At 36.8% G+C, this 11,707-nt stretch overlaps 3 protein-coding genes across 4 annotated transcripts; 1 reads left to right on the forward strand and 2 right to left on the reverse strand.

Annotated features, from left to right (window-relative positions):
- On the forward strand, positions 1 to 4,620 carry LOC7471505 (BTB/POZ domain-containing protein DOT3). Of its 2 annotated transcripts, none has more exons than XM_002306273.4 (6): positions 1 to 371; positions 593 to 662; positions 1,309 to 2,207; positions 2,313 to 2,577; positions 2,661 to 2,789; positions 4,076 to 4,620. In XM_002306273.4, exons 1-6 carry the CDS (start codon positions 184 to 186, stop codon positions 4,448 to 4,450), a joined length of 1,926 nt encoding a protein of 641 aa, XP_002306309.4. In that variant the 5' UTR covers positions 1 to 183; the 3' UTR covers positions 4,451 to 4,620. The 2 variants fall into 2 exon arrangements, with proteins under 2 accessions (XP_002306309.4, XP_024456211.2); XM_024600443.2 differs by having other exon boundaries at positions 228 to 491.
- A 182-nt stretch (positions 4,621 to 4,802) lies between these two features.
- LOC7476080 (uncharacterized) lies at positions 4,803 to 5,613 on the reverse strand. The gene has a single exon (XM_002307049.4). The coding sequence runs from the start codon at positions 5,493 to 5,495 to the stop codon at positions 4,962 to 4,964; it is 534 nt and encodes a 177-aa protein (XP_002307085.3). The 5' UTR covers positions 5,496 to 5,613; the 3' UTR covers positions 4,803 to 4,961.
- A 1,295-nt stretch (positions 5,614 to 6,908) lies between these two features.
- On the reverse strand, positions 6,909 to 11,707 carry LOC7471506 (UDP-N-acetylglucosamine transporter ROCK1). Its single transcript, XM_002307050.4, has 7 exons — positions 11,422 to 11,707; positions 10,749 to 10,797; positions 10,361 to 10,587; positions 9,553 to 9,751; positions 9,330 to 9,473; positions 8,463 to 8,537; positions 6,909 to 7,400 (listed from the first exon to the last, which is right to left on the reverse strand). Exons 1-7 carry the CDS (start codon positions 11,547 to 11,549, stop codon positions 7,239 to 7,241), a joined length of 984 nt encoding a protein of 327 aa, XP_002307086.2. The 5' UTR covers positions 11,550 to 11,707; the 3' UTR covers positions 6,909 to 7,238.

The raw sequence follows: 11,707 nt of genomic DNA on the forward strand, positions 1-11,707 counted from the left end.
TACGTGGATGGAGATCGACAATTCAAAGCCTGACATTCTTTTTTTCCATGAGCTCGATAGATCTCTATCAGAATTTTCTGAAATTCTCAGCTCACCTAACAGTGCTCCCATGCCAACCACAGACTCACATCTCACATTTATGGCCATGCCCCACTGTATCCTCACTCATGTCCTCACCATTAAATGTTCAGGCTCAAAGCAACAATGTCATGCAGCTCCACTGTAACCATGAAGAAGTCCCTTCCACCAGTTCAATCACAGAGCTCAGAGAGCGATTCTGGTGGTGTCGATCAAGTTTACAACCAAAGCATCATAGTTCCTCCCACAGCCATGTCAATAGCCGATGGCTTCGAAAAGAATGATCACTCATGGTACAACTTAAATCAGCCATGATACAGGATTCTCAAGCCAGCGATTAGAACTAGCAACATTACTGCTAGTTTGTCGAAAGACAGCTAGCGTGTTTATTTCTGAATCATGACTAAGCTAATGTTAGAATATCTAATCATATATCTATCGTTTTGGTCCTTTTCTGTTATCAAACTTCTTGTATCTCTTACTGATGCTTCTCTGTTTGTTTTCCACTACACAGGTTTGTCAATTCCCCAATCCCGACGGATCTATCAATTCAAGTTCAAGACATCACCTTTACTGTTCACAAGGTAACTAGACAGCAAGAGAAATACATGGTCTAAAAGTTACATCTCACCTGCTCATGTGTAAAATCATCTCTCTCTCTCTCTCTAATATATATATATATATCAATCATTAAACAAAATTATAACTAGGAGAGTCCATTAACTAAAGTCAGGGTGTAGGTTGATGGCAGTTAACTGGGTTTATAGGGGGTAAGAAAGGATAAGAGAAGGACGTGGCTCAACTTCATCAATGGTTAAAAACATCTCGATTTATTGTCTTATTTCTTCTGTTTAATATAGTAAATACAACTTCATGCTATGTTACACATAAAGAACAGAAAAATCAATTCACAAAAACATCTGAAGTTATGAACACAACAAAACTAAGACGACTTCATCTGCGCTCACCAGAGTCATAAACATATTTCCCTTTTGCTCTTCCAATTGATTTATGAGTACAAATGTCAACAATACAAACAAGTCAATTCTCAAGGTATGAGCGCATCCTAATTAAGGTAAAACCTCCCTTAGTACCTGGCAAGATTTCACCTATAGCTAAGACAAAGTAAAATAACACACCAATGGATCTAATGCACTGTCTGCAAGAAATGAACTTTCAATGTGAATGAGCTGATATCATTTGATAACCACACTATTTCTCCTGATCCAGTATCCCTTGGTATCAAAAAGTAGCTACATAGGCCGCTTGGAAATTCAGCCTTCAATTTCAAATTTTGGGTACGAACTCAAGCTTGAAAACTTCCCAGGTGGACCAGAAGCATTTGAAATCATTCTAAAGTTCTGTTATGGTCTTACACTAGACTTAAACCCTAGCAACATTGCTCCACTAAGATGTGCATCAGAATTCCTAGAAATGAGTGAAGAACTTGATGATGGAAATCTCATCTCAAAGACAGAAGCTTTCCTCACATTTGTAGTCCTCTCATCATGGAAAGACACCATAACTGTTCTCAAATCCTGCGAAACTTTATCTCCATGGGCAGAAAATCTCCAGATAGTTAGAAGATGTTGTGACTCAATAGCATGGAAGGCTTCTAGAGACAATTCAACAATAGGAGATACGGTTAATGACGAAGGATGTTGGTTTGATGATGTGGCTTCCCTTCGAATTGATCATTTCATGAGAATTATAACTGCAATAGGGGCAAGGGGAACAAAACCAGAGATCATAGGTAAATGTATAATGCAATATGCAGAAAGATGGCTGCCAGGCATGGATGTGGAATTAGAAGGTCCAAGGGGGTATGGATATGGAAAGAATGAACTGCAGTTCAGTATTTTGATTGGAAGGAAGGAAGATGAGGGTATTGAGCATAGCCAGGAGCAAAAATCTATTATTGAAAGCCTAGTAAGCATACTTCCTCCTCAACCAGGAGCTGTCCCATGTAAGTTTTTACTGAAGATGTTGAAAATGGCAATGGTTTACTCTGCATCCCAAGCTTTGATCTCAGAGCTTGAGAAAAGAGTGGGGATGATGTTGGAGAATGCCAATGTCAATGATCTTTTGATTCCTAATTATAAAAGGGAAGATCAGGGGAAATTTGTGAAGTGAGTATTCAACAATCTTAGTCTCCTTAAGATTGCTTGACCTTGCCTAAAAAAATGTGGCAAGTCTTTTCACCATATCTAATTATGATTCATGTATTCATACAGCTCACTTGAACATCGAACAATGCACGACATAGAAGTAATACAAAGAATCGTTGAATATTTTCTGATGCATGAACAAGAGCAGCAACAACTGCCACAGACAACAGGGAAATCAAGTGTTAGCAAGCTTTTGGACAGTTATCTAACTGAGGTTGCAAAGGACCCTAATCTCTCCATTACCAAGTTTCAAGTTTTGGCTGAAGCCCTGCCAGAAAAAGCTCGGACATGTGATGACGGTCTTTATGGAGCCATTGACACCTATCTCAAGGTTTGCCTTCAGTTGTCTTTCTGGTACTCATCCTTTTAGATAAGCATTATGACAAAGCCTAAAAACTCTATTATTCTTTCCAGGCTCATCCTTTGCTCTCTGAGCATGACCGAAAAAGGCTATGCAGAATAATGAACTGTGGGAAGTTATCACTTGATGCGTGCTTGCATGCAGCACAAAATGATAGGTTGCCTCTACGAACAGTTATTCAGGTAAAACATACAACAATTCTCAACTATAAATAAAAAATACTCATAATTTCTAAATCAAAACAAATATGCCTGTCATGGTGCCCGTGCTGTAAATTTATGTCTTTCTTTCAGTCATTAAATCAAAAGCCATAAGGGTGGCCAAGAGCCACAACATGACAAGTATAAAAGAGGATCAAGTGGTATGATTCTACAATGCTTAATAAAGGACATAGAAAACTGGTAGTTTAGCTGTTTAGAAGGCAAGGAAAGCTGCAATGTCATCTAGAGTATAAAATGGTAAAATCTGAGAGATGGCATCAGATCAAATTTGCCCATTTTGAGGAACCTTCCAAGTGCCAACAAAACACAATGCACTTCACATAATCACACATGCTCTAAAAGGTTTCCGACTAACAACAGTTTTATTCCCACAGAGCATAGGGGTCTGTTATCTGATTCTACTTTACTCTGCCTGAGATATCACTCAACACAAATTTTTCACCACCTTGAACTACATTCCACTCAAGCTTGCAACTCCTGCCCATATCAAACCACCCTTACCATCATCAGCACAAGGAAAAATATTCTAATTAAGTTATCTTCCAGTTGTTCTTTACTAACTTCATCTATTTAAATACACAGTCCTTCCAGTTCTGTCTCTCTGTAAACTAAAAGGGGCTCTGAATAAAAAAAAAGGATAGGGGGATTAATGCAGTCAATGACACCTAATTACATAAAATCTACAATAACCCTAATACACAATTCTGAGATACCAAGAAAAAGCTGCAGGAACGAACGTTTGGACACCAACGCTACATGATGCGTGTGTGTCCAAAACATTCCCATTTACTACCACTGACTTCCATTTCAGCCATAGGAACCTAGTGATCAAACTAAATGCAATGTGTGCCATCTCTGTTGTTGTTTTTGGAATGTTTTATTGTAAGACAATGCCAACTTTTATACAAATTGCAACCACATAACAATGAAATAAGTTTTATATGACTAATTGGCTTGCTTTATTGTTAATCCCCACTCTGCCACATGAGAGATTGATGATATTGTAAAAAGCACGGTAATAAGCAATATTTCAAAACATTAGGTTAAATCCAAAAACCACTCCTACCAAGAGCTGCTAAAGCATTCCCTGTCTTTGAATAGGTATTCTCAAAAACAAACCCCGGTGTAAATCACAGACCTTTACAGCATGGTGTGCAAATATGCGCCAAAAACAAAGTGAAAGACTATAGGACTTTTATAATTCATCAAAATTTACATTTCTCATCTAAGATGAAATGGACATGCAGGTGTTGTTCTGTGAGCAAATAAAAATAAGGGCAGCAATGCAAGGAAAAGAGGCAGTAGCAAGTGGTAACAGCTCAGAACAAGAAATAACTCAAACATCAACAAAAACTGAGATCACGACCCTAAGAGCAGAACTAGAGAACGTAAAGACACAAATGACAGAGCTGCAGAGGGACTATTTTGAACTGCAACATGAATACGGAAAGAAAAACAACAAGCATATGAATAGATCGGCCTGGAATTTTGGTTGGACAAAGATCAGAACATCAGCTCTTTTCCATAGAAAATCAGAGGGGAATTTAAGTGGACAAGAACATAAGATACCCAATTCACTTGGCCACAAAATGAATTTCAGAAGAAGACTATCCATGTCATGATTTTATATGAATTACATGTTTTCTTAAGGAAAGTTCACTTGTAAATAAAAAGGGCTTGGTGCATCTTTCTTGTTAAAGCATACAATAAACTATGTTGTAGTTTCATTCAATGTAAAAAAAGCTTGCCAGGAATAAATTCCAGTACATCACATCAGCCTCATTCCTATCAATCCTATAGGGGTATCCACTATCCCACTCACTGAAGCCATTACCAAATCCATAATTCGAAGCCAACTTTGTTTCAATAACAATCAACTGCCAAAAAGAAAACTTTGTCTTGCACTAGCACTCTACAAGCACATGAATCCTAATCTTTCAAATGACAATTTGCAACTGTGATAGCTACCATCAATGTAAGAACACCATTATCCCCATGTTATATAATATCTCAGCAGTACCAATCAAATTAAATCCGATAATATCCAACACAAATAATCATAGTAAACCAGAATTTACCAAAATCAACCAACATTTCTCATTTCTCAATTAAAATAAAACCCGAAAATCTACACTACCTAGAATTAGCAGTAGAGCTCCTCATGCTGCTCCAAGGAAACTTGGCCTTCTCGGCCGCCACATCACCACGACCACGACCGCCGCGACCACCACGCCATCCGCTACCGCTACCGCCGCGACCACTCTCCTTCTTCTTCTCATGAAGCCAGTGACTCTTATTATCCTCAACAAAACTACTCTCCGGTGCCTTCTTACTCATTTTCGCCCTCTCTTCCTCAATAACTCTAATCGGAAATAAATGGGGCGAAATCGAGAGGGGAGTTTTAAGCGTGACGTATGCTTTTTTATAGTCAGGCTTGGCGATGAGGAATCCGCCGCGTTTCTTCTTTTTTCCTTCCATGTTAAGAGTGCTTACCTTTTCGACGTCGAAGCCGTAGAGCGATTCAAGGACACGCTTGATTTCGATTTTGGAGGCTGAAGGGATTGTTTTTAGTGCGATTTCGGAGATATTTGTGTATGTTGTAGGCATCAGGAGTTTTATGGGGAGGTTTGCGAAGTTTATTACTCTTCTTCCCAATCTGCCTGCCATCTGTTCGCTGAAATGAAGATGCTACTGACTCCGCAGTGAGCTAGGAGGAGGGTTTATAATTATGGATGTGAGTGGGAGGAGAAGCGGTAGTGTCAAGTGTGTAGTCAGTACAGTTGTGCTGGTGGATTTGGGCTCGAAAACCTTTATTCGGCTTGTGCTTGGGCCCTTACTTCCTAAGGCAACAGATGTCTGTCCTCATATGTGACGTCTTGATTTTTTGTTCCTCTCCTCGTCCTCTGTTTAGTTATATTGTTTTTATGGAAATTTACTCCCTCTCTTATAGTTTAATTATTTTTTAATAAAATTATCATTTATATTTTATAATTTATAATTTGATAACACTGTATATACAAGAAAAAAAATCAAATTATTTACAAGATTGGACTAAAAAACTCTTATTATGTTAAAATTACAAAAGCAAGAGATATTAAAAATAAAAATAAAACCTAAAAAATAAACCCTAAAAATCCACCAATGAAAGAACATTAGCCTGCCTCTCTTTTCTATTCCACCGATAACACTGAGACTTTTTTCAGCCCTATTCATGAAAATCAAAAACACCAACAACAACAACGTTGTTCTTAATCATTCATCACCCACATCATCATCTCCTTCTCCATTCAAGCAAACACAACCCCTCTTCCACCCAAAACCAATCTTTTTTTCTCGATCCTCCATAGCCATCATTTTCATCAAACAACACTAGCCTTCTTTTCAATTTTTCCCATCGCCGTACCTAGCCTCAATCATCTCCTCTCACAACACAATTTGTGACCACTGTCTAGAGAAGACTACAATCCACACACACAAAAAAAAAAAAAATCAATCTTCCCTAATTTTCCCAAGCTTTCTTTTACTCACACCATACCATAATCAATCTCATCCCCATCACCCTTCAAACTGAAACCATACTATTCACCCAGCTTCTCATAGTCCAACACCCAAGACACCCTCATGCTCTCTCTATTTTTCTCCTCAATTAACGATCATTTCAACCGCCATTGCAACCTCCTTCTCCACCAATAACCATGTCAGCAACTCTAACCACCCACAAAACTAAAAATAACAATAACCTTGCACATAGGCTACTATCACCAACAAAATGAGATCTAATGACAGAAACAGTAGCATGCCCCATATGTGGGGGATTGAAGTTAAACAAAAACAAAACCATTCCAAGAATTTCAAATGCAAACATCATAAAAACCTTGAAAAATATAGGAAACCTAGAATTCAAAGAAAAAACAAATTTGGTGACTTTAACTAAAAATCAAGGAAAAATGAACACCCACTGGAAAGCCAAACCCACAAAACCCAAATCTGAGGCTCAGAAATAGATAAATCAAGGCCCAAACATCATTTCAGAAGACGTGCATGGCTTTGTTATCTACATAAAATCCATTCTTACCTAAGTTTACACGTGCAACAAGAAAATATATTCATTTTGAAGGGCTTCAAAACACAGATTGAGATTCTAAAGAACTCTAGTCATCCGTATCTCAAAGGAATCACAAATCAAATCAATACCATGTTCTCTTCCTTTTGGTAGGAATCAGTGTTGAATTCAAATGTTCTCGAATGAAGACTGCCTAGATTTTAAACCAAAAGAAACCTCTATCTACTGGTAGGAATCTGTGTTGAGCAGCATTTCTCCACGTACAACTTGGATGCCAAAATTTGAAACCAAAAGTAACCTCTATCTACTGGGCTACTCCAATGAATTCCCTTTTGCTGTCAAGGTGACTATGATTCCTTCTTTTTTACTTGGTATGGATATTTCTGATATATTGAAATGCTGCTCATGACAAGTGGAAGGGCCACAAGACTGTAAATCGAAGGTGGCTTCCCTTCAAACAAGAACTGAAGCAAGGCCGTTACAAGAAGTGCAGAAACGATGACAAACCCCTGCACGCATCAAGAAAACTTTGTGGAGATAGAGTTTTTTTTATTTTAATACCAGATAATTGCATTGTAAAGTAATAATTGTACTTTATGATTTTTTCTAATTGTGTGTGTGTGTGTTGATTTTTTTTCTATTTGAGTACTTGTACTCCCACAATTTGATCAATTACTTATCTCCATTAATTTTGTTACCGAAATGCTTACATGACAGTTAACACTTCATCAGCTATTGATTTTGTTTTTCTATTTGAGTACTTGTACTCGCAAAATTTGATCAATCAAATGCATCAATTAGTTTCTAATACAAACATGCTGATGTGGTATTTATCTCCTTGTCAAGTGGGTCTAGGTGTTAAAAACTGGCATGCATAAATGGCATTTGAAGTACCTTTACTTCATGATTTTTCTCAAGTAAATGACTATATATATCCTTATATAATTCAACAAATCTCTAATATCTCCCTAATTTCTAATTGTGTCTTGTATGTTCTTATATGGTATCCACTTCTCTAATATATATTTTTATCCAATTTGTTCATCCAAATTGGCATAATTATATTATTTTTATTTTAAAAATACCCATGAGAAATACAAGGATATAATTTTAATTTTTTAAAAAAAGAAAGAATTTTATTTTTAAAAAAGACCGAGTAATTTTGACTTTTTTTATTTTTCAAGACAATTAAAAAAAAATTGAACAATTTTTCTATCATATCCTCATACAGCTAAATGATATTTTTGAAATGAAAAATATAGTTATGTCAATTTTGATGAAAAAACTTGACAAAAGTACATATTGAAAAATTAAATACTGTACAATGATATAATATAATAGACAATGAATTAAACCCTAACTAATGAATAAGAAAAATAAAAGTTCACCTAACTAATTAGTTTTAATGGTTTTCTTTTTAATATTTTGTTGTTTCTATTTTATTTTTTCAATTTCTTAATAGAAAATTGAAATTGTTGTAAAAGGAAAAAATGATGGTTATTTCAGTTTTTTGAATTTCCTGATAGTTTTATTGGTTTTCTTTTTAATATCCACTTTAACACTGCATTTACCTTTCTCACGCCACCAGCGTAGCTTGTGACAAGGCCCACGAGAATTCCACCTAGAGCATTCGCTACAACTGGGATCTGAAAAATAAGCAAACACAGTTTGTCAGTGTTAAACCGCACATGATACAGCTGGCAACAATGTTCGTAAACTTAGAATGCAATACAGCTGAGGCTTGAAGAAAAGAAGCTGGAGGAACAAAGAGCATCATGCACACAACATATCAGCTCACAACTACTCTAAACCAAATACCCCCCCCCCCCACCCCACCCCCCATCCTCAGATTCTGAATTTCAAAATATACATACTTCAAATATATAACGCAGATAAATTTCACAAATCCGAAGCAATATGCAACGCAAGATGCACACTTGGGGCCCTCAAATTATATTACTAACTGGAATTTTAACAAGCCCACGAGATAACCAGTTATCTATTGTTCCTTGAGTAACCAGAAGAAGAAGAAAATTCTGAGTCACAGGAGATTGGCAACAAACCAAAAACATTCCAAATCAAGGCAGGTATCCTAACACTAACAGCTGCCCAGTATGGATGAGCTTCACCATCCAGCTATAATTGTGTCAGTTCAAAAGATGTAAACCAAGGGAAGACAAATATGATCTAAAGACAATTTCTCCTGTCCTTTGGACCACCTAATGATTATGAGATGCTCTATACAGCAAGAAAACTTCTTCAACTGAAAAACCATGACCACAAATCAACTGGAGTTGTTTTCTATTTCATGGCCAGATTTGGATTGAGAACTTTCACCAATCCCATTCCAACTACCTTTTGTCACTTCAACTATTTTGCCAAGTATGCCAATGTCATCAATGAGAAAAATTGCATGAAGTATTGGATAAGATCATTACCATTGTTAGAGGAGTCCAACCATAAAAGTATCCATGCTGTCTGATAGCTTCTCCATCTGGAGACTTAGTGGTGCTGGCCAACAAGCATAAGCTTCCAACAATTGACATTTCTACAGTCATCAAGTATGACGAGTGTTTCTTAACCTGAAATGATGGGAAATAACATTGGAAGGGGTGGAAAAGAAAAAACACTTGTAAGATCATTTAAATACAAGTTTCAAACCTGAGAAGCCCATTGACACAAAGCTGAAGCTAGACCAGAGAGAACTGAAGCAACCAGGACAGGAATGATCCCATAAAATAAAATTTGCTCAGGATCACTACTGCCAGAGCCTTTGCTAGAGCCCTCACCGATGCTTAGAAGGACAGCTGCCATTATCAGCAAGAACAGAGCCCCGATTTGTTGAATTGATTGTTTCTGCCTGCACATTCCCACCAGAGAATAATATAAAGAGTTTCCAATACAATCCTAAAACTTATCATAACTGGTTCCATATAAATATATACAGCTGAGTGGCTTTTCATAATCTACTGCATGGAAGTTGCCTCAGTCTCATTACAATTAGAGAGGGTGGCTTATTAAAAGATGTTGCACACTCATAACATATCTAAAAGAGAAGGTCATCATATAGTAGCTCTGGAAAAGAAGATGACTTTAAATACCAGCTTCATCTGCATGCTATTTCAAGAATTCTTAAACAATCAAGAGCAAGAGATGAAAGTCTACTAAAGATATAAACCGACAGCAATATGTACATAACAACTTCAAGACTAGTGAGCCACTGCAAGATATGAACTTGTAAGGAATTCGTTTGAAAATAAAACAGTAAGTTTCAAATCAACGAGACAGTTATTGGGTGGAACATAGCAAAGACAAGAGAATCAAGCCTCAAATAAACCTAAACAAGGAATCATTTCAATGTTCTATAAGATATTAAATGCTTGAACTTTGAGAATCATTGTTGCATGCTTAATACAGTTCAAAAGCAATGAATAATGTACCAATAAAAAATAGAAATTTATGAACATACCTCAATATTATGTATGTAAAGAATGCAGTAAAAAATACTTTTGTCTGGTTCAATATTGAAAATGTGAGTGAATCAAGATTCTTGTAAGATATCTGCAGCAAGCTGTTTTGCAGAGCATAGATAGCTGCAGGAAGGCCTGATGCAGTCAACGACCCAACCAAAGTCCACTGACTGAACACTTTCTTCAAACTACCATCTCTTACCATGAGAATTAGGGCACATACAACCTGAAGAACATAAGGAAAAGAGTACATGATCATTTGTGTTTAAATATAGTATCCATTCTAGATTGAAAAAAAAAGTAGGTATTGCTCTTGACCTTGTCCTCTCCTATAAAAAAATCAATGAAGAGAAAGACTGAAATTAATGTACATGGGACTTTAATTACCTTAGCTACCTCACATGTCAAAACAGACGTAGTCACGATTACTTCACGTCTGCATGAAACTCAATGAATTAGTGACTGAAATTTCACAGGAAATACATACCAATAACATTTGTCAACATATAAGAAACAGATAAGACCATAACAAATCACATTCATCGGATCCATTAAAGCTTGGGCTAGATTAAGAACCCAAAACAACAGCCAGATTGTGCACAATTTCACAGATTTTCCGGACCGCAAGGGCGTCAGAATCAGGGAGTCAAGAAACAAAAGCAAACACGGAAAGAAGTCTTGATATTGATAAGATACGTCCAATGTAGCTGATTTTAACTTGGGGTCAAATAAAAGGAAGAGCTGAAACAACTGTAATAGACCCAGATGATTTTGTAATAAACCACGTCAAGTCAAAACATAAAAGTATTTATGTATACAGATTGTAACCACCCGGATCATATTTGGTGTCCTTCTGATTGATTGTTGCAGTACTGCAAAACGCTAACATTGCTTCCTCAACTATGACCAGAATTCGCAATAATTGATGATGTAATAAATAAAGCAGCATTTTAAATCAAATTCTTTCAAGAGAATTGAATTCTAGCAGTACCAAATTTACATGGAAAAATAATAAATAGGAAAGGCATAAAATCGAAGGGGGGAAGAAAAAGGAAAATACCCGGTGAAGCGTTTGGAGATGAGAGGCTGAGCTCCGTATTGAAGAGTGAGCAAAATGGAGTATAGCCAAACCCTTGGGTTCGTTCTCTCCGATCCGGAGGCTCCACCTTTCCGCTTCGTCGTCGCCATTTTTGGAGAGGCGACCTTCTGACTCACTCTCTCTGTTTTCTTACCTTTTCTTTTTCCTGTGTTGTCAGCTCTGGAAATTAATCCACGAAGAAAAGCATGGTACGTTCCTTTTCTTCTTTCTTTCTTTCATTCTTTCTTTCTCTCTCTCTGTTTATCTT

This window comes from Populus trichocarpa, chromosome 5 (genome assembly GCF_000002775.5).
Source record: "Populus trichocarpa isolate Nisqually-1 chromosome 5, P.trichocarpa_v4.1, whole genome shotgun sequence".
In the NCBI taxonomy this organism is placed as follows: domain Eukaryota; kingdom Viridiplantae; phylum Streptophyta; class Magnoliopsida; order Malpighiales; family Salicaceae; genus Populus; species Populus trichocarpa.